The sequence below is a fragment of the Tursiops truncatus genome, chromosome 9, assembly GCF_011762595.2.
Source record: "Tursiops truncatus isolate mTurTru1 chromosome 9, mTurTru1.mat.Y, whole genome shotgun sequence".
NCBI classification, from domain to species: domain Eukaryota; kingdom Metazoa; phylum Chordata; class Mammalia; order Artiodactyla; family Delphinidae; genus Tursiops; species Tursiops truncatus.
Genome location: NC_047042.1, coordinates 82,843,999 through 82,867,839, shown reverse-complemented (window position 1 = coordinate 82,867,839; position 23,841 = coordinate 82,843,999). Strand labels below are relative to the sequence as shown.

Below are 23,841 nucleotides of genomic sequence, written 5' to 3'. Positions count from 1 at the left end.
TGCTTGAGCTCTTGCTGTGCTCCCTTTCCATCTTTTGGGAGCCACTGTGTGGTTATCTATGCCTGGATGTCACCATGTCCCAGAGAAAGGCCACAAACTCTAGAAGGGAAAGATATTCAGAAGATGTACAGTTAGCTTCTGTGCTTTTCTGAGAGACCCACTACAGTGAGGCCCTTCAAACTGTGGCTATCCTTGTCTCTCTTGCTACCGTGAACCACCTCGGCTTTTCCACACTTTCACACTGTGATGCACTGCATGTGATGCTCCCTTTGAGAGGAACACAACTCCCATCCTTTGCTTCCTGTTCACCCCTCTAGTCTGAGCTCAGGTGAGATTAGAGCCAAGACAACTCCACTTAAAGACAACTCCCTATAGTCCAAGGCTCAGGACCTCTCCTCTGGGTTCCACAGTACCCTGGGCTTGCTTCTACTAGATCCTTATCTGATTGCCATTTTCTCTGATGTGTTCTTCTCTACCACCTACCTGTGTGCTCCTTAAGAGCAAGAATGGTCTTTTTTTTTTTTTTTTTTTAAGTACGCGGGCCTCTCACTGTTGTGGCCTCTCCCGTTGCGGAGCACAGGCTCCGGACACACAGGCTCAGCGGCCATGGCTCACGGGCCCAGCCGCTCCGCGGCATATGGGATCTTCCCGGACCAGGGCACGAATCTATGTCCCCTGCATCGGCAGGCGGACTCTCAACCACTGCGCCACCAGGGAAGCCCAAGAATGGTCTTTACTCTCCTCCACCTATAGTATACATAGTGTCTGGCACAGGGCTCAGAAAGCATGTACTTAATGGATAGATGAAGAACATGTTCCTTTATTCAGATCTCCCTACTTGCTCTTCAGCATACCTATATTTCAAATAAACTGATATTCAATTGATATTCATAAATTGATATTCAAAAAAACCCCACCTAAAATAAGCTGTGCTACTTCAAAACTGTTACATGTGTTGATGGTTCAGTTTAAAATTCATGTCTCTAATGTCTCTGTACTTTGGTTTCTTCTAACAGAAGCACATACCTACTATTATCAGATATCATTTCTCTTTCAAATTTCAATTTTTCTGACACATAATGCAATTAATATCACCCATACCAATTGGTGGTCTTACCACAGAATAAATTCTCAAATCCATTTGTACTGTAAATATGCCATCAAAATGGAAATTGTGTATTTTGAAATCAATATATATAGTTTATTTCATATTATTTTGAAATTCTTTTCTTATTCATTTCTAAATGTTTATGTAATTTGTTCTGTGTCCCTAATTAGTTTTAAGTTGCATTAGGTTAGAGATTCTTTTGGTTTCTTTATAACTACTTAGATTATTCGATATTCTCAGCACACAGAGTACTCAGAGTTGGGAGACCATTTTATTACCAGAAGAGACAGGCCCACAGAAGGTCCTTCTTATAAATGTAACCAATTGCAACTAACTGGATGTTAAATGCAGTATGATCTAATGTAAGAGCGCTCACTGGCAAGGCTAGGATAACAAAATAACCTTAAAACTTCCAGAAGTATAGGTATTGTTTATTTTTGTAAATAACTTTCTGTTCCTTGGAGAAACAATGCTACATACAGGCAGTAGGATGTTTCTACTGAGGCACCTGATGCAATGCTTTGTTGGCTTGATATGGTCTTATCTGTCCCAAGTCAGTGAGATATTCTAATTACAGTCCTCATGGCTCAAAACTAAGATGCTGACAACCATGTCAACATCTAATCAGAAGGCACATAGAAGCAAACTATAGACTCTAAAACATTTTGCCACTTTCTGAGATAACCTATGCTTCTTTTCTTCATATTTTTGTTTCATTGTAAGTGTGGGGTTAGAATTTTTTTAATCTGACTGAATCTGGGTATTAACCAACAGGTTATTTGTATATATCATTCACACACTTCCACACGATGACTTTAAAACGACATCAGTGTGCTGGAAAAGCCATAGATATGTGACTGAGGTTTTTGTATCCTTCATATTTTCCATGAACTTTTGGATACATTGGTTGTGTGAAGTTATTCTGTAAAATGGGTTTCAAAGAATTACTCTCTAGAGAAGTGTTTAAGCAACTCAAAGTTACTTTCTTTAAGAGAGTACCCAGGAAACACTCAGTAGGGAGATGCCTAAATAACTTTGACTGAGTCAAAAAGTAAAAAGTAACAAATCCCATAAATGTACCCACCACTGTCTTTGCTACCTCTTTCACACTTCAAGGAGTGTCTGTCCTCTAGTTTTAGTGTGTGGGGACTGACGAATTTTCCCCTCAGCTAATCCATTCTCTTTCATGATGTTTATATATCTTTAAAAGTAGATCTGTTGACTTCTACCTTTCTATACTGGAACAGCAAAGGGTAGCTCCTGCCCCAAACCTTCCCAGGCTCCCTCACTGGAAACACTCTCTCTTGAAGCTACAGACCACTTTGCAGCCTCTCTGACAGCAGGAACCACAGTTCATTTATGCAGATGCTTCTCTCTCCCTGAGAGCTGGGTTCCTGTGTAAATCAACACTACGTATCTAACACCTCAACTGCAGCACAGCGGGGGGCTCAACACATGCTGGCTGACAGGAGCCTGCTGTATCTCTCTTCACCTTGCTAGCCATGACCCTGTATCAGTTCTCTCCCTTTCCTGAGATGCACAAATGATAGTGATTTTGTGGTGTTCTGAGTGGAAATATTCCATGGTTTTGAACAAGGGTGAGATAATATTTTTAGCTTTATTTCTGATATTGCTTTGACATTTGTTGACTATTTTTCAAATTTCAGAAGTATAACCTTTAGGTGAAAAGTCCACAGTGACTTAACAAACCCTTTCCTGAACTTCACTAATGGCTCAGAGCTTAGACAACATTTTTCTAATTGCGTTACCCAGCTTCAGCACTTACACTGTGCCTTTGGGCAAGTCACCTAACCTTTCAGTTTCATCATGTATAAAGCAAAGATGGTAACAGAACCTGTACTTCCTAGGGTTGAGGAGTGCTTAGTTTACCGAGTGTCAATAAAGGTTAGCTACCTTCCTTTAAGTTAACATCCCATAATTATCTCAGTTTTGATAGGGAAGGATTTTCCTGTCCCTTTTTTTTTTTTTCTTCTGGCCGTGCCACGCAGCTTGTGGGATCTTAGTTCCCTGACCAGGGATTGAACTCAGGCCACAGCAGTGAAAGAAAGCGCTATGACCGAGTCCTAACCACTGGGCCTCCAGGGAATTCCCAGGAAAGGATTTTTCTTGTGAAGTCTTTTCAAAGGCTCATTTAAAATGCAATAAATCATGTCTACTGATTTACAAATATATATATCCCTTCAAAGAATGTTTTAGTCAGCTTTAGTTTTAATGATCTAATTTTTTTCATAAAGTCCAAAGATTAAATTCTTTGGGATTCACAGCATAAAAGTACTAAATCCTATGTTACAAATATACAATTGTAAGTTCCTGACAGTTATGCCTGAATCATAAGGATCCATAAATTTCGATTGTTATAATTAACATACACAGAGTAAGCTGCTTCACAAAACTGACATGGTGTGATGTCTTAAACGGTTTAAATAAAACAATGCTACAGACGTGTGGGCTACTTACAGTCTCTTCATCTTCTGGACCCTCCCTCTCCCTCACCTATACATTTGAGTATTTAAGTGGAAACAGACAGAATCCTTTCTTACCTCTCCATCAGCCACAGCAGAATAATTCACTTGGGCAACAGTGACTGTGGTTGGCAATTCTGAAGCATCAGCCAATGTGGCTACTGTTGCCCCTGTACCAACCTAAAGAAAAAACATGGAAAGTGATGTGTCAGTGGATGGATCCTCCAACCTCTCCTTTACTCAGAAGTTAAGATTCAGATAATCCCAAATTCAGCAGAGGTAATGATTAATATGCCTTGTAATATGAAACGAATTACTAAAATCACATCTCAGACACTAACATGAGTTTCAGAGTTTTACTTCAACCATATAAGTCACTATGAGAAGCCATCATGTTTCATCATTGGTGCCCAGTGTCAGTCAACCAACTTTCTACTCTCTCCCCAATCTGAATTTTAGACGCTCCCTCTATCTACCAACAAATTGCGTTTCACCTCAGAAGTGGTAATTCAGAAGGAATATTTCCTGGCCACTGAGAGAGTGAAATGGTAAAAAAAAAAAGAAGCCATTTTTACAGTGCTTTGATTTGGAAATGTCTAGAAATGCTATCTATAGCTTTGTATTTAGCAAAATGCAAACAATTTAAAATATTATTCAAAAAATAGAGTTCAGGTAGGAAGATCTTGGGGAGCTGTATAAAATTAATACAAGAATTTATATAAAGACAACTTTCTTGGGCTTCCCTGGTGGCGCAGTGGTTAAGAATCCGCCTGCCAATGCAGGGGACATGGGTTTGAGACCTGGTCTGGGAAGATCCCATATGCCACAGAGCAACTAAGTCCGTGTGCCACAACTACTGAGCCTGAGCTCTAGAGCATGCGAGCCACAACTACTGAGCCCACGTGCCACAACTACTGAGCCTGCACTCTAGAGCATGCGAGCCACAACTACTGAGCCCACGTGCCACAACTACTGAAGCCCATGCGCCTAGAGCCCATGCTCCGCAACAAGAGAAGCCACCACAATGAGAAGCCCACGCACAACAAAGAGTAGCCCCCACTCGCTGCAACTACAGAAAGCCAGCACACAGCAATGAAGACCCAACGCAGCCAAAAATAAATAAATTAAATAAATTTTTTAAAAAAAGACAACTTTCTCCAGTCTGAGGTGAGGTGCCCACTGATCTGCCTCAGAAATCACAATCTGGTAACCAGAAGGTTTACTTTACTCACCTGGATAAGCGAGACAGTGCCATCAGGGTTACTAAAGGTCTGGACTACAGTCTGTGATGGTACAAGATGGGCTATACTGTGTGTGGTTGTGGCCTGTGTTTGTGTTTGCTGATCTTCAAAAGCATACAAAAGGTCCTCCCGCCCATGCTGTTTATAACAGTTTTTAACTATGGTCCGTAGTGCCTGGGTCCATGAAACCTGTCATCAAAAGACCAGAAAAGCACATTAAGTCACAAAGAATGTTGGTTATTCAGTTCTACTGTGGAATAAGCAGCTGCTTATTTATCAAACCAAACCAAACTTGCATGGAGTAACTCTCTCAGGATTATTTCCCACAGACCGATTTGGACATAAAGAAATTCAGCACCAAGTACCAACAATTTCACACTGGTTTCCTTCCTGATCAAAGTCGGGTTTAACTTTTGGGTTTTCCTGAGGCCAACTGTTAAACTTCTCACAGAAGAAGGTTACTCTTTCATCAAGAATTTTATTTAAGATTTTAAAAAATATTTATTTATTTGGTTGTGCCAGGTCTGCTGTTGTGGCACACGGGATCTTCGTTGCAGCATGTGGGATCTTCAGTTGTGGCATGTGGGCTCTTAGTTGCAGCATGAGGGACCTAGTTCCCTGACCAGGGATCGAACCCGGGCCCCCTGCATTGGGAGTGTGGAGTCTTAACCACTGGACCACCAGGGAAGTCCCTTTATTTGAGATCCTCAGTAGATTTTTAAAGCTAACTGAAAAAAATGAATATGCAGAACAAGTAAGGGAGGACATCTGGTTTAGTCTTTCTTCTTTTTTAAAATAAGTTTCATTATCAGCAGACTTCACTAACTTCACATCTCTCTATATTTATATTTTCAACAGTGATGCTTGCTAATCAGAAATAAGGACATTTCAAGTCTTCAAAGTGATTAATACCTTTTACTTCAAGTTTCGTTAGTTTTTCCAAGCACCTTATAAAATTAAAACTGCTCCAAAAGGCAACTATGTAGAGAGAAGTGTAAATTCACAGAGCCATCCCAAGTCTTTACAGTGATGGAGTGATGAATGGGAAAGGCTATAAATCAGAGAATATCAAACCTCTTTTGGGGGATAGGTTTGACTATTACACAAATGTTTTTAGACTTTATAGCATAAGAAGTAGAATAATAAAAATGAGGTGGTTGATTCAGAATGGAAAAGCAATAGGAAACTCAGGCCAGAGGAACCCTCACCCTCTGCTTTTGCTCTTCTGTGCGGACATCGCTCCGAACGTTTGCCCATGGGATATCTTCAGGCCACCAGATGGGCTTGCAGCTTTCTTTACCCCAGCCTGGTTTTCCCCGACCTGTGGAGTACTTCAGCATCTCTGGAATAAACGCCCGAAGCTGGGCCTGGAGAACAAGAGTGTGGTCATCAGTAGTCATGAAAGACGTCTGGGATGTGTTTGTGCCTCCCAACAAATTCTAAGATTATAAAAGACAGCCTTCCTGGAGGGTTATGGAGAGCCCCAAAATGTGACTGTGAGAACCGTCTGTTTCTCATAGGTCACTATAGCTCCATGGGTGATGGAGAATTATACATATGTTGGTAAAGTACATCTTAAGCTGTATTTCATACACTTGCTCCTATAAGATCAAGAATATCTGTCCCCATGTTTGATTTCCGCCCCCTAAGGTACTATTGATGCTATAGCTTATTTCCCTCCTAGAACGTCCATGCATTTATGGTGTCAAGGTCAACGTGTCTTCAACATGTTGTTCTGGAGGTAGTAATCAGAACAATTAGATGAGAGAAATAAGAGGTGACGAACAGATAAAATCACCACTATTTGTAAATGGTATGACTGTGTATCTGGAAATCCCCAGAGAATAAAATGAAAAAACTACTATAAACAATGAGAGTTTGGTAACATGATTGGTCACAAAATATATGAAAATAAATGGGCTTTACTTAATAAAAAGGGAAAATAACCCTAAAACTCTTCTAAAAAGTTTCCAGTAAGATAGTCCAATGTCTATGAGTCTGACATATAGATCTACATAATGAAGCATGTGTTGATCTTAATGAATTTCATTCAAATTTATTTTACAAATCAAATCCAGACCAGACAGATGTTAAACCACAGAAACAACTACCTTTCTTTATCGCCTGGCATGGTAACCACGCTGTGTGTGTATACTGGGGGAGAAGGGGAGCCTACTTTGTGAATATTCTCAATTGCTGACAATGATTTTTGGCAAGAGAAGCAGTTTATCAAGTTATAATCTTCCTCCTCAGACCTACTGCTTTCCTTTGAACCTGGTGGTCTATAGCACACCAGAGATAAGCAGCATCCTTCATCTAAGAACACACTCATAGTGCCTCTTAAGACCAAAAGGAGAGGACAATTTTAGCATGAGTCACACGCAAGGACACGGGCTTGTAGCCGTAAAATAGAGAAAGAAAAAAAATAGAAATGGGAATACTTAAGTATTAATGAGATAATGAGTACAGCAAAACTTGTATTAAAGAGCCTATTTAAATATCAAGTGTTCTCATTTAAATACTATTTTACCAGAAGATGACAGAAATTAGTACATAACAGGGAAGCATGAAACCAAATCAGTAATGTTTACCTAATAAAGATAGTTCTTGCTGACTGTACTTACATCGCTAATTCTTGCCCCAAGCCTGCCATTTCACCTCCATCTAAGTACCCCCCATCTCCCAGACAGTCTCCTGCCTGCAGGATAGGGTATTATATACTCCGTTATATATTTGGCTCTGTGGCATCAAGCAGCAGGCTAATAGAAATGTATCCATTTGCGAACCCAGGCTATCAGCTGGCTCATGAGGTCACTTCTTCAGTTATTTTAAGAAAGTGCATCTCAAAGTCATTTTTCCCTTTATCCTGGCTTCCTGGGAGTGTCTTTTTCTAGCCTCAGTTATATAGAGAAGGAAAAGGCTTAGTCCTCACACACAATATTTATATTTCTTCATATAAAGAAATAATAGCTTTCTCAGATGCATAAACAAAATAAACTCATACCACAGACTTTTATAAGTCTTCCTCTCTCTTTTAATCCCATTACCAGTCTCCAAAAGGAGAGTTCTTTATATCCACGCCCAGCAGAGTGAGGAGATAATGAAATAAGAAGGCCAAATATCTCTAAATTAACAAAAAATGAAAGTTTTTAAAAGATGTTTTATGTGCTAGAATTTCTGGATGGGAAATGTTTCAAAGCCCCAGGAAGAAGACAGTAGAGGCTAATATGAGAGGCAGGAGAAACGGAAGCAGCACAAAGGAAAGGTTACTTCCACAGGCAAAAACCTCATTAAGTTAAAAAAATGGGCCCAGAGTGAAATTAATAAGTTCTAATTCAGAGTCAGATCTTAGCTTTTTAAAGTAGTAACTATCAACTGTACAAAATTTGCCCCTACATCAAACAAGAGGCAAAAAGCTCTTTCTACTACAAAAGTTAACTTTTCAAGACTGCACAGTTTAGAGATGAAGGACAATCTTTGCTTTTAAGTGCAAAGATAATGTGACTTCACTGAAAGAAGCAATTTTCCACCAGACTATTTTCATACTGTCCCAAATAACTAGTGCTAATAAAGGGATATTAATAAGGGTAAATGAGCTGTCCAGTATAGAAAGAGTTAAATGATTCCTTTCCAGAATTCAGCACTGTGCTCTCATTACCAGTTGGATTAATTACTGGTCCTGGAGAGTTTTGGAAACCCAAGCTACTCAATGCGCTTGTTAAGGAAGGTTTGTCTTTAATCCGCAGGGGAGACAATCAACAGGATCAGCAAAGGTAAAGCCTATCCTCTCCGGCTATCCTTTAATTGGGCTGCAACAAGCTTTCCCGGCCTCTCATTCTAATTTAGGGCTCTAGATGGGCTTCAAGTGCCCGGCGTGGTCAGTAAGTCCACCTCAAACCAGCAGAGAGTAGAAAATACCACTCCTTCCAGGGCACACTCAGCAAAGAAAAAAGATATTAAATTCATGCCAGTGGCAATCAATAGTAAAGATTATGTGGAAATCACAGATGGTTTAAAAAAAAGATTTTCTAAAACTGAAAGTTTTAATCTGGCCAAAATGAAACAATATTTCTTATTATGCTAGAAATTTTCCACTTGTAAATTTTGTTACTTTGCTGTCCAACAATGCATTATCCTTATATATTCCCAAGTACCCTTCTCCTCCCATTTCCTCTCTCTTTGCTCTGCATGTACCCGAGATGAGGAATTTTGAGGCTCCAGATGTCCATTTAGGTTCAGTAACCAAGAAACGGCCTTTCAAAGCAAAATGTTTGCCAACTCCATATCTACTGAAGAGATCAGAGAATATGTAACAGATTTAAAGAGAAGGTAGCTAAAATCAAACCACATTGAAAGGTGATGTTTTCTATACCCTACAGGAAAACAGCAATGTAGCAGGGAAGGAAAAGTGAAGAATTTTCGGACTGTGGCTTCATAACTGTAATTTAAAATTATGAACTTCCAGGTTGACAGTCCCAATCATATGCAAATGGATATTTAAAGGGCATTAGAAAATAAAAGCAAAATGATTTTTTTGCTCACTTTTGGTAATTATTTGTACCACTGACCTCTGTTCATAGAGATAATGAAAGTGGCTTTCCTTAGTAGAAACACCAATCCTATATCCCCATGTTTGGTAGTAGTGCTAGCAGAAACACTGGTTTCTCTTAATCGCATTTTCCCATAAAACACATTCCCATAGAAACATGGGAAGAACAAGTTTGGAAGGAAAGATAAAATTAGAGAATTCAAGGGACAGCCAATGAAGACACTCCTCTCTCAAGCCAACACTTCTGCTTCTCTATCTCCATACCCCATCTACCCATTACACTGTCTCCCTCCCATTAATCAAAATGCTCTTAAAATTCCACCTTCTCTTTGAAGGAGTCTCAGATTAGTCAGTTTCTGCTACCTTATCCTAGTTGTACTCTTTTGTATAAAAATTTAAATAACACAGATAAAGTCAAAGCTCTCTTTTTGATCTACCCTTCCCCAATCTAGTCACCTGTCCAGAGGCATCAATTTGATGAACATCCTTTCGTACAGGCCAAATTCTATGCATTTACATAAATACGTGCTGGAAAGGCAGTTTTATGTGATGAAAGAAAACACACGTATTCACATATTTTAGTATAACTCACTTTTTCTACTCAACATTTTGCCATAGACATCTTCTCACAGTAGTACAACTAGAATAATCTCATTTTTAAAGAAACAGTTGCTTAGTATCCACAGTATAGATTTTTCCATTTTATTTAACCATTCTCCTATTGATAAACTTTTAGGTTGTTTACAGTGCTTGTACATGCTTCTTTGAACACACCTGTGAGTATTTCTGTAGCAGAAAAGTGGAATTGCTGGTTAAAGTGTATATGCATTTTAATAGATACTGCCTAACTGTCCTCCTAAAAGACTTTGTCAATCCTATTCCCACCAATGGTACAGAACAATACCCATTATTTCAAAACCTCCCTTCACAGGTTAAAAAAAAAAAAAAAAAGCTTTAAATCTTTAATTTGTTTTCATGTTTTTCCTTCATTTTGCTTCCAAAAGGAAATGAGAGCCTAGCTCTGTCACCTGTATATTGTCCACAGCCTCTAGGCTGGGGCAGGTCCTGACCCCTGCCTGCCAGCTGCCTCGAGGCCACAGGGCGCCTGGGGGTTCACGTGCAGCCCCAGGGGTCGCCTTCACATTTTTTAATTACCCTGCTTTCTTATTTTGGCTCATCGGATGTTAGGGAAATGATTTAATTTTCATTACTAGTGAGGCTGAGACTCTTTTTACGTTTACTGACTATTTTTCCTTTTTACAACTGTTCGTAATGCTTTGCTTATTTTTCTAATTTTCTTATTAATTTGAAAGAAATATTAATCTGTTCTAGCTATTCTGTCATATAATATGCAACTACTTTTCCCTAATCTAGTTCTGTCCTGAATATGGAATTTATATGCGTGCTCCCTGCTCTTGGTATTCCTGAATATACCCCTCAATTATTTTACTCTCAAAATATGCTGCGTTCTATCATATTCCCTTAATCTCATCCTGTTTACCTAAAATTTACAAAATGTGGAGTGGCATCATATACATCAACCTTTTTTGATCATTTCAGACAGTAAGAAAAGCCTACTCTGCACATAGATTCTGACACAACAGTAGGAGAAACAGCTGGGAACTGTGATCTACAACAGTGGTTCTCAAAGTTGGCTGCACACTGGAATTGCCCGGGGAGTTTAAACACTGCAGAAGCCTACATCTCATCCCCAAAGATTCTGACTTAATTGGTCTGGAGTGTGGCCTGGGCACTAGGATTTTAAGTTCCCCAGGTGGTTCTACTGTGCAGCCAGTTTAAGGACCACTGAACTAATTTAAATACTTTTTATCCAGCCCTTCTTCTTTAAAAAAAATTTTTTTAATTGTAGTAAAATATACATACCATGAAATTTACCATTCTACAATGTACAATTCAGTGGCACTAAGTACACTCACAATGTTGTACAACCAACACCACTATTTCCAGAACGAATTCATCATCAAACAAAAACTCTGTACCTATTAAACAATAATTCCCCATTTCTACTTCCCCCAACCGCTGGTAACATCTATTCTACTTTGTCTTTATGAATTTGCTCACTCTAGATACCTCATGTAAGTGGAATCACAAAATATTTGTCCCTGTGTTTGGTATATTTCACTTAGCATAATTTTCTACTCTTTAGGTAGAAGAGGCCAGATCTATGCTTTTTCAAAACAAAACAATACTCAAAAAACCTAAACTGATAACTGATGAATGTTTTCTAAGTAAAACATGTCAATCCCTGTGAATAATTTCTTTCAAAGAAACAGTCGCTGTGTTGAGTGCTTCTGAAGGTTTCCCCTGAAAACTTGTAAAGAATTTCTATCCTGTTGCATCATCACTCCAAGGGAATATTAAAGCAACGAAGATTGCCCCAGTGAGAGTAACAGGAGGGCAATAAGTTCAAGGGAGGAGAGGAAAGGGAGAGGGGGAAAAGGAGTGGATTTTAACCAGTAATACTGGACTGGTCTTTCCAGAGATATTTTTTCTATAATTATATTCTTTGCCTGGATCTCTTCTAATACAAAGTCCAAAAAGATTAACAACCTCCCAAGAACAAGAGACTCCCATAGGACTCAAATGTGGTAAAGAACATAACTGATTTTCCACTAGCAAAATCATAATTATTGCTTAAAGACTCTATAAGAAACAATACAAGTCCTTTAACTCAAAATGTAGTCTGTCGTAGAGAATGGACTTGAGGACACGGGGAGGGGGAAGGGTAAACTGGGACGAAGTGCGAGAGTGGCATGGACTTATATACACTACCAAATGTAAAATAGATAGCTAGTGGGAAGCAGCCGCATAGCACAGGGAGATCAGCTCGGTGCTCTGTAACCACCTAGAGGGGTGGGATAGGGAGGGTGGGAGGGAGACGCAAGAGGGAGGAGATATGGGGATATACGTATATGCACAGCTGATTCACTTTGTTATAAAGCAGAAACTAACACACCACTGTAAAGCAATTATACTCCAATAGAGAGGTGAAAAAAAAACCAAAAAAGTGTAGTCTGTGAGTCAGCAGCATTGGCATCACCTAGAAGTTAGAAAGCAGAATCTCAGGTCCCACTCCAGTCCTACTGATTCACAATCTGCATTTAAACAAACAAGACTCTCAGGTGATTCCTATGCATACTGAAGTTTGAGAAGCACAATTTAGCCCATCCTCTGGTCTCTGGTCTGAAGTATCCAAGAAAATTTTGCTGACCTGGCTTTCAAAATCTCTGAAAAAGATGACTTCATTATTTCATTGTAAATGCGATTGCAGAATCTATACCATATTAATGATTTCTTCTCCTAAGCCTTTTCTCAACCTCCTTCAATTCTTACACAAAAGAGGCAGACAGAAATGGGATAGGCTCTAGCCCCTAGCCACTATTCTTAAAGGTGCCTAGAAATTCAAGTTTTCATTTTTTCACTAAAAATATTGCAGAGCTATGTGTTTTTTACCACATACACCAGAAAAGGCTTTCTCAGAATCAAGATATATTTATAATAGTAAAAACAGAAGCTTTTCAGGTAAACATTTTATTTACTCGTATAGAATTACACTTTTATCAAAACCAACAAGCAAAACACAACAAAAACCACAACTACAGAGCCGCTTCCTGAAAGAATCAGGACATTCAGCTCACACAGAATTTAAGATACTATGTTATATGTAACTTCAACCTGTTGCAGAAGACAATTTTGATAGTTGCAAGGAGCAAGTATAGTTGCATAGGAGCAAGTCAAGAAATTCTTTTACAACAGTTAACTGTCCAGTGTAGATTACCAGAGATACTCAGTCTGAGCGATGATGGCAGTATAGTTTCATTGAAAAAAAGAGGGAGAGACAGTAATGGGGGCAGGAGGAGAGAGAGAGGCAGAAGAAAGCACTGCCAATGTGGACTCCACCGTAAGTTCTATTTGTTTGTCACTAGCTTGCTTCATAGGCTGCTTCCTCTCTTTATGCCTCAGTTTTTTAATACATTATGACCTGTATTGGCCACTTCACTGCTGAGCAAAAAAAAAAAAAAAAAATCTAGGTTCATTAACTTGCTCTAAGTGAAAAATGGGTGAGAAATGGTATGTTCAGATTATTCAAAAGTTAATATAGGTAACGTATATAACTAGTATTAATAATTAGTAATAATACCTTTGTGTAATTCCTTAGTTTTCAAAGTACTTTCCAATATAACATCTCATTTTTTCTTCCTCCAACTCCATAAGGTAGGAGGGCAGGTATTATTCTCACTTTCATAAGATGAAACTGAGAACCAAGGCTACTATGTAGTAGAACGGGGATTTAAAGACTAGATCTTCCAGCTAACTTCCTAATTTGTAAAGAATTAAAATAATGGGACACATAACTTTAGAACAATATTGAATATAATTTACTCTCTTTGGATGATTCACAACTCATCTTAGGATTGTATATGGAATTATACTTGTAAATTAGGGTCATCAATATAAACATTAGTTATCTCCATAGCATTCAGTGCAGATAAGATGATTAATAGAGCTGTCTGGTTAACCCAAAGTCCATCTCTATTCCAGTGCACTTTTATAATTCTGGAATTTTATCACTTCAAGGAAGTCATGAATTATCCATATGGTTTCAACTCTAGAATTGGTGTCCACTTAAACTTACGTTGTCCTTTATGGCTACAGACCATATCTGAGCTCTTCTTCCTTGACTATAATAGAAATTACACACACACACACACACACACACACACACACACACACACACACTCTCTCTCTCTCTCTCTCTCTCTCTCTCTCTCTCTCTCACACACACACACACACACTGGAGAGCAAGGTTTAAATGAGATACTCCCGTAAAGAACTTAGTGTTGTGCCTTCCAATACACAGTAGCTACAGAAGAGAAAAATAAGAGAGAGAGAGAGAGAGAGAGAGAGAGAGAGAGAGAGAAAAGAGTTGACATCTTCACTGGAACATTAAAAAATCATTGGACAAAACAAAGCAGAAACATCAACAAACTTACACTTTAAAAAATTCAATTTGGGGTTTCTATGGTTATAAAAGAAATTCATGCTTATTAGACAAAACACTGAAAATCACCCATAATGCCACCACACATATATAATCACTGTTAATATATTGGTGTATATCCATCTAAAGTTTCACACACACTCACACACATACAGGCAAGTTTCGTGTGCATGTTTTAAACAAATGAGATCAATTAACTCAATCTTGTATTCCCTGGGGGGGGTGGGAATCTAGCCGTCCCCGCCCCAAGTAGAAGAAAACAAACAAAAATAAAACCCTAAACCCCTCAAATTAGAGTACATAAGAAATGCTATTTTATAACTAGTTTTTAATTTAATATACCACAGTATTATTCTACTGCAACAGAGAGCAAATCATCATTTTTAGTGTCTAATATTTCACTGCACAGTCACTAATAGTCTCTTTTTTGGGCTAAACTGCTCTTCTTTCCATGTAAATTCTAAACACCACTATTATAATTTATTCAATCACACTGTTCTCAGACTTTCCTACTGTAAACAATGCCATGAGCATACATCTTTGCTTACTTGGAGGGCATGACATGCACATTTAAAATTTTGCCAACCTGCCCTCTGGAAAAATTGTACCAATGTATATTCTATTGATGATGCGTTATATTCCCATAACCTTGCCTATCTAGGTTTGGTTTGAAATAGAACCCTGCTTTTACTACCATTAATAGTGAAAGGCTTTAGGATCAATAAGTTAAAAAAAAAAAAAAGGTGTTTTGCTAACATTAAGAAGAAAGCAAATATTTAAGGAAAACAAAATAAAACACAATTTAAAAAAAAAAAAAGGGTTGTGGGGGGAGCAACCGCAGGATCCGACTCCTCAGAAATTCCTGTTCAGCTGGAAGCTGGGTTCTTCATCACCCTGCTCACTCCTCCTCACCATGTTTGTTTTATTTGTTATGCGTTATTTTTTACTCGTCATCTGTGGTGAGACGGGTAAGGAGGGAATGTACAACAATAAAGAAGATGCATCCAACAAGATGCATCCAACAAAGTACCTCTGAGACCGACTCATTACTCAGTATCAGCTTCCCTTGGATGTACCACTGCACCAAGCTCTACTGAGTGCATATTTCATAAAAATGGAAAACAACAGTTTTAAATGTTTTACCTCCAATGTGAAATTAAACTGTTTGCTCTGACTTCTGTGACCATCCCCAAATTTTCCTAATTATCAGTAGCCATGATTTAATATAATAAAAACCTCAGATTATTTCAACCTAACACACCAAATGTTGACAAAGAAGCAAAACATGCCCATCGCAGGAGAGGAGTTTACCTAAACATAGTGTACTCCTCCTTAATGATGACTCCTTACTTCTGATTAAGTAAGCTTCTTAATGAGAAGCTTAGTTAGCTTTAGATGTACTTTCTACCTGAGATACAGAGTAGATTCTGTACATTAATCAGATAAGATTCACTTTATGTTTTCTTTAACCAGTCAGAATGGTCCTAGGGATAGAATAACAGCAGGTATGAAATGACAGGAAAAAAGTTTGGATAACGCTTTCCTTCGGAACCATTATCCAGATACTTCAAGTGTCCACAGAAAGATCTGTGAATCCAACAATCAAAAGATTACAATTCAGCATTATATTTCTAAAATACTGCATTACTTCAAACCAAGTTGTTAGTTCAGACTTAGGTAAAAATAAAGCACCATCTCCTGAGCTGCAGCATCAATGTCTGCAGTGAGTGAACACCCACTCAGGAGACTTGTGACCCAGTTACCCACGCCCTGGATTCATTTCTGCTCTGCCTCTTAGGTCATTTACTGAACAGATATTGACTGAGTACTACAGTCACCCCTAGGTATCTGCGGGGGATTGGTTCCAGGACCCCACCACAGACAGCAAAATCCGAGGATGCTCAAGTCCCTTATATAAAATGGCACGGTATTTGCACACAGCCTACACACATCCTCCCATACACTTTACAGCATCTCTATATTACCAAGATACCTAATACAATGTACAAGCTATGTAAATAGGTGCAGCACTGCAAATTCAAGTTTTGCTTTTTGGAACTTTCTGCAATATTTTCCCCCCAATATTTTTAATCCGAGGCTAGTTGAATCCACAGATACAGAACCCACGGATATGGAGGGAGGGCCAACTGCATTTAGAATACAGATATTATCTGGTGCCAGGCAGCTGTACTGGACAGCAGTGAAGAACAGAACTAAGCCCTTGCTCTCAATTCTAGCTGAAGAGACAGACCACACAGAAGTATAAATGTTAACAAATAAGATAATTTCAAGTAGTGGTAAGTGTTACAAAGACAACAAAATAGGGGATGTATTAGGCTGTAACTTGGTGGTGAGGAGAAAGCTTCATTAGATGGGATAATCAAGAAAGGCTTGTCTCAGGAGGTGATATCTGAGTTAGACTTTGAATAAGATAAGGTCAATCATGCAATGAGTTGGGAAAACAATGTTTCAGGCAGAGGAAATAGAAAAAGTAAAAGAAAGAGCTTGGAGTATTTGACAGGAAGAAAGAGGGTGAGTGTGGCCAGAGCACAGTGACTGAGGGGGAGAATGAGAAATGAGGTTGGAAGAGGCCAGGTTAATATAGGGTCTCAGAGGCCATGGCAGAGTCTAATTTGATTCTAGGAATAGTGGAAAGCCATTAAAGGGCTTAAACAAGAGGGTGATATTACCTGATTTAAGTTTTTTAAAAAATCTCTGGTGGCTCTGTAGAGCGTGGACTGCAGTAGAAAGGAGATCAATAGAACTGATCACTGGAAACAGTCCATGCATGAGATGCTAAAGGCTTGGGCAAGGGTGGTGATGGGAACTGAGAAGAATGGTCAGATTCAGAATACATTTCAGACATGAAATGACATGACTTGCTAATGAATTAGATGAGGTTTGTGGGGGAGTGAGGGCAAAACCAAGGATGACTCCTATGCTGGGACTTGAGCAACCCGATGGACCGTAGTGCCATCAGCTGATATGAGGAATACCAGGGGAGGAACACATTTGGAGTGGAGAGTGGGGGCAGTCAAAGGTTCTGTTTCAGGCATGTTAGGTACTGGAGATCTAACAGTGGTATAAGCCGGGGTACAGATAGCATACAGATGGGATATAAAGCTCACAGGACAGGATGAGATTACTTGGAGAAAAACAGATAGAGCCCTGGGACTTGCCAATATTGATCAGGTGAGAAGAGGAAGAGGAGCCAGCACAGAGCTGAGAGGGAGCGCCCGGTGAGGCAGGAGGGTATTCAGGAGAGGGTGGGGTACAGAAACCAAGAGAAGAAAGTATTTTTAGAAGGAAGGAGTAATCAACTATGTTAAATGCTGCTGGAAGTCTGAACAAGATAAGGAAAGAAAACTCACAACTGAATTTAAAGCTAGAAGTAGTAATAAAGAAATAAGGTAGAAAGATGTCATAAAAAAGGCATTTGATCTCGATCAAGCTATCACTTTTAAAGTTAAAAAACTTATAAGGGACAGTCTCAGCAAAATCCCTGAGGTATGTTGATTTATCAGGCTGAGTACATTTTGACTTCCCCTCTCAAAGGGAGAGGAGGAAAGCAATGACTCAGGAGGGTGTCCTTCTGAGTTTTCCATTCTTATTCCCTGGAGCTGCAAGCCTTCCTTGGCAATAGTGTGGTGGTATTCAGAAGTTATATGGAAAGAGGAGCAGCTCAGCCCAAAAGAGACTGAAAGTTTACTTGTCCCCTTGATTGTGATTCATCAAAGTCCTGACAGTCTCCTGTCCAAACCAACTCCAGCTAAAAGTTTCTTTATCTAACCCAAGGGCCCAAGTGAAAGGAAAAAACTGCCAACAGAAGTAGAAGACCATATCCACGCCCTCGGCTGGAGCATTCTCCTGGCATTACATTTTCTTTTCCAAGGCTGCTACTGTTTCACTATCAGACTCCAGCCTGTGTCTCACTCTGGTGGTATATCACTGAGGACAAAACTAAAAAAAGTGATCTGAGGCCCGCCCACACCTGTGCCACCTCACTCCCTGCCCCTTACCTGAGTCATTTTGTCCACAGAGACTGGAATTCCATCGATGGTGAGAGGCGGCAGCTCTGAGTTAACCTCCTGTGGCGCAGGGGCGTGCTCTGCCAGGGCAGACTCCAGGTCTTCCAGGATCATGCTCTTGTACTTACGGACCTGCAGGGAATTAAGGGCAGAAGTAAACAAGATGCCCAACAACCAGGGAGGGCTGGTGCCAAGCAACCAGAGAGTGGGTGGGGTGGGCCTCCCTCAGCCATTGCAGAGCCCTAAGAACAAACACGTCCACAGCTAGCAGATAAAAATACCCGCTGGCCCCAAAGACATCACATTGTACAGAATTAAATGAAAAGATGATGAAATTACAGGTAACAATTGTAGAAAGAAGCCAGAGGAAAAATCTTTTACAGAAATACTGCTCCTCAGTTAAAATCACCTTTTCTCCGTAAATGCTGGCCCCAATACCTGTTCCAGATCTAACAGGAATGGCATTCATTATTCTGCATTTCCCAGGCCATTTGATAAAACCTAGCTGTGGCAGTTAATTACCAAAATCATTTTCAAGATCACTGAGGACTTATGTCTCTGAAACTCTAAGAAACTTATTTGAAACTTTCCTATGCCGTTACTTTCCTACAAAGCTAGACTACCAAACAAATAGGAGATTCAAGTGTACAAGAGGCTGCACTGAAAGGCATCAGAGAAAAAAAACTAGCTGGGTGTCATAGGTGTCACTATCAGTAAGGCCCAGGGCCAGAGAGAGCACCACAGGTCAAGTCCTCCTCCTTTCTGGTACTCCCTGGTGACAGAGGTGAACTTCAAACCCATGATGCGTCTGTAACTCTGACAAGCCCAGGTCTGAAGCAGATACTGTTACTGACTCCATTCCTTCCACTGCCAGTGAAAGGTCTCTCAAAAAACAGAACTTAACAGCAGCACATTGTACATGTACACATTCTTCTATCATGAGCAGAAATGGCAGACAGACACTGGATCCTACCACCACCAATAATGGGTTCATTCACTTACAAGAATACACAAGGGGGATGAGGATACCTTTGGGGATAACAAAGAAGCCATGGAATTATAGAAATGTGACAAGATGGGATAGAAAATTAACTTGCTTTCAGGGCTCAGGCCATTATCTTAGAAAAAAAAAGGGTAAGAGAAAATGAGGTTTACCCAGAAGTTATGACAATGTCTGAGTCCTGGGTTTTCTGCTAAGTGGACTGAACTCCAATCACCACACACTTCCTTATAAATATCTCACTATGAAGATTAAAAGAGAAAGATTCCCATACTCAACCTCAAGCATATGGAAAAGTAAAAATTATTGTTGGCTATGATGTACAACTTTTACAGAGTTTTCCTAATAGATCAACAATAAAAGTGATGAAAGAAAAATAGTGCAAACATGTAGAATCATTATTATCTCTAGAGATTCAGTTTTATCCTGGTTTCCAATAAAAGAGAAAGTTTCAAAAATTACTGCTGATATATTTATTGTAACTAAACAGCTGTGTTGTCATGGCATCTTTAAGGATACATATTTTCTGATTTCTAGGTTTCTATATCCTAAGTAGAGTTTTTACACTACCAACTCACAGAAAAACTGAGTAAGCCTAGTTTATGGTCTTTGAACTTTACTGTATCAGGTTAAATCATTATATTAGTATGTATTCCCATAGTAGGAGTGAATGAAAATAATATAAGGGTAAATTTCATTGTGCAGAAACACCTGGCATTCAAAAACAAAAAATCATTAGATTATTACTATTATTACATTATTAGCTAGTTTGAAACAATTTCAGCCATTTGTATGGGTCAGCAGAATTCTAGGAATTCAGATCCAGGCATTTTGCTAAACTTACCCGTGCTATATAATTCCTTAAAAAAATCTTGATTTAAAAAAAAAAAAAAAAAAAGAAGCTGGTAAAGCATCCCTCAGAGTAATTTACAAATTCAGGTGTGAACACAATATTCCTAAGTCTGCTTAGTAAAGTTAACTAACTTTCCCAGAATTAAAAAGCTAGGGCTTCAATTCTATCTGATCTATCAATCCTGAGATGAACCCCACCACCACCACATTTATCATTCCTCTGAAATTGGAATACATGTTAAAATTGCTGTAGACCAGGTGTTATGGGGCATAGCAGTCACTGACTGCACATATGTGAACATGGCTGTTATCCCTGGAGGCATGACTGTAACCCCTGGCCTTTAAAATCAACAAACCATTTAGCACCATTTCAGAAAGGAATGTGAGTCTTGGCTGTTGTCTGATAACTTCCCCAGTGATCCTTCTGGTAAGACCAAAAAGCACCAGCATCAAACTTGTCGCAGCGTGGAAAAAGTCTCAGAGACAACAGTAGAGCTCTTTTTAAAGAAATGAAGCACCACCCATGCTCTTGATGGCACAGAGGACAATATTACATGAAACCACACATACAATGATGACTCTGAAACAAGAAGTAATCCAGAAGAATTGGACTGTGAGTGTGAAAAAGTTTCAGGAATAGCTAAAAAAAAATTTAGAAATAGGAAATTTATTTCACTTACATTTTCCTTTTTATGTATTTACAAAAGCAGTATGATTAAAATCTGTATCTAAGTAAGCCTGAAAGAACTCTTTCAATAAGTATAAAATAAAAATTCTAAGTGATAATAAGCATTGTGTCAGAGTTTGTCATTTTTTCTTTTTTTGGTGCTACATAAATAATGGTGCATCTTATAATTGATGGTATCAGAGATATGATGAAATACAGGTTTGTTTGTTTTCCAACTTCCACCTTCTATTCCAAAAAGCATAGCTAAAGCCTTTGTCACTTCACACCAATGTCGCTGTCAACTAACTTGTTTCACAATTAAAGTTAAAATCCACTTAAAAACAAAATCAGCGGTCTGCCTACCAATCTCTCCTCCCCCAATTCATCCTCTATACTGCTGCCATTTAAAATTTCTGAAACACTGATAAATTATAATCAAATACCATTTACTGAACACTTGCTATGTGTCATGCACTGCATACATTATTCAATTAATTCTCACATAATTCTATAAAGAAACTACCATTATATCCATTTTGCAGATAAGAAAATTCAGGCTTAAGTAACTTCCCCAAATTATATAGCTAGTATATAGGAATATAGCAGAAAATCAAACTAATTTTTATGTAGCTTCAAAGCCTATATGTTCAGCCACTTCACTATCATTTATCTTTTTTCTCAAAAATACTCCTACAGTTCCCCACTTCTTATAGGATGAAGTCCAAACTTCTCAGTCTTGCATTTCAACTGTTCTGATCATTCCCTACTTTCCCAATACTCTCCACCAGGGCCACCACGTACAGCTGTGCATGCCCAGCTCTGAGAACTATGTGAATAGCACCCTCCTGAGTTCCCAGCGCATAACCCAGAGTCCTACTGGGCAGCTTTGCTCACCATCCTCCCTCTTTAGCTGGCCATCCTCCTCACTAACTTCTGCATCTAGCAAGTTCTTTTGTCTCTGGGTATTTAATTCTGCTTCTTATCCAAATATTATCCATCTTTCAAGGCCCAACTCAACTAATTCTGCTTCTTATCCAAATATTATCCACCTTTCAAGGTCCAACTCAACTTCCACTTTCTCTGAGAAAACTTCCCAAGTGCTCTTGCCATAATTATCTTACTCCTTTAAACGTCTACAGATTCAAATAATCATGTGTCACTTACATGTTATTTCCAGGCTACACTGTACACAACTAGTGTTATGAAATCACTGAGCACAGGAACCAGGCCTTTTGTTTATTTTTAAAATATATATTATGAAACATTTCACATATTCAGACATGTACAGATAATACATTAACAAACATCCTCATAATTAACAGAGATGAGAGCGTTTGGGGTGTTTACAGGAGCCATTAGAGTTCTGGGCACAGAACGCGCTTGTTGAGGATTTAGGAATTGGCTGCTACAACCGTAAGGTCAATGGGCCTTTAGTGAGGTTGCAAAAACAGTCCCAGACAAGATATAATTATTTTGCATACTCAAAGCTTTTCTGGATAAAAGAGGAATCTTCAGGAAGGTCTCAAAATAGATTTTTAATATTTTTTACCTATGAGCCCCTCTGAGATTAAAAATACATTGTCATCTGAGGTATATAACAAAGAGATGCTCAAGTGCAAAGCTGCCTTCAGACCTGTGATCCTGAAGCATGCCTGGCACAGAGCCAGGCCACAAGCTGTGGCCCAAGAAATCTGTTGGCTTCATTCTGTTCTCTCTTCAGTCCCAATGTCAGCCTCTTCCCTCTCCTGCCTCAGTCCAGATCTCAAGTTTTCCCCTTGCCCCCTGGATCCCTACTTTTGAACCTTGAAACCTCAAAGGACTTAGATGGATGGAATCCTTATCTCGTACTTTGTATCTAACAGTGTTAGTTATTTGTTGAATAAGTTAATAAACAAACAATATGGCTTTTCCTTTACTACTTTTTAAATATGCTTCCACATTTCATGTAACTTGAAGCCATTTTTTAAAAACCTATCTAAATAAGTGAATGACTTAGAAGAAATCATGAGAGTATTGGAAAGGTGGAATTAAACAAAGGCAGAAGGATGACTTCAAAGAAGCTGGTGATAACCCCAGAGCTACCTCTTGCTTCTGTGACTGTGACTAATATCTGTACCTTAGAACTGGTTAGTCATACCCAGAGTAACCCCATCTAAATGCTATGGATTATTGACTCTGAGGAAAGAGCTCCACCTTCAGAAACTCCCATGGTTCTTCTGAAAAAAGATGGAAATTCTCTCTGTCCCTCAATAAAATTTTTCTAGGCCTATTCTACAAAGCTCATAAAAGTATGTGATAAGGCAGTAAGCCACCAAGACAATGTCCTTAGGGCACAGCAACTTTAAAATCTACCATTTGCCAATGCCTTTCATGCTAGTTCTCTGTAAACATTACATATAGGGGAATGATAATAAACTTTAATTAATTTCTACTGCTCCCCAGTGAAGTTGGTATTATCCTTATTTCACACATGAGGACACTGAGCCACATATAGGAAAAATCAATGTGGGAAACCACTCAAGAAATCAAAGCCTAAACAGAGTTTTCACAAAAGGGAAGTTTTTAGCTACATATGCCCATTCTAGTTAACATCAACCCATGGGCAGGACTGAACTAGCCTGTCTAAATGTTGATAACTCTGTGTGTTACTATGGGAGCCACACCTTCATTCACTAAGAATGATACTCAAAAAGACCAATACGTTCAATGGAATTATTCTGGAGGTCTTTTAACTTGCTTTGTTTTAAAGAGCAGAGGCTTAAAAAGACAAAAGTTTTAAACTGCAGAGGACATTAGATCTGAAGGTAGTAGATCCCAAGCAGCTTAGAGAAATCTTAAGTTTCTAGGTTAAGGAACTCTCATTCTCCATCATAGTCAAAGGCCCCTGAGA

The 23,841-nt window shown here is 39.0% G+C and overlaps 1 protein-coding gene across 17 annotated transcripts in view; it reads right to left on the bottom strand.

Moving 5' to 3' along the window:
• Positions 1-23,841, bottom strand: part of NRF1 (nuclear respiratory factor 1) — a 137,302-nt gene that overhangs the window by 46,376 nt on the left and 67,085 nt on the right. For 16 of the 17 annotated variants that reach the window (XR_002174125.3, XR_012334067.1, XR_012334068.1 and 13 more), the window contains exons 5-8: positions 18,424-18,564; positions 6,041-6,199; positions 4,824-5,021; positions 3,670-3,771 (exon numbers count right to left, since the gene is read on the bottom strand). Coding sequence is in view for 12 of the 17 variants with exons in the window: in XM_073809930.1 (XP_073666031.1) it covers positions 3,670-3,771; positions 4,824-5,021; positions 6,041-6,199; positions 18,424-18,564 (600 nt within the window). In the remaining 5 variants the exon portion in view is untranslated. The remainder of the gene's footprint in view (positions 1-3,669; positions 3,772-4,823; positions 5,022-6,040; positions 6,200-18,423; positions 18,565-23,841) is intronic. The other variant, XM_019924150.3, reaches the window with a different exon arrangement.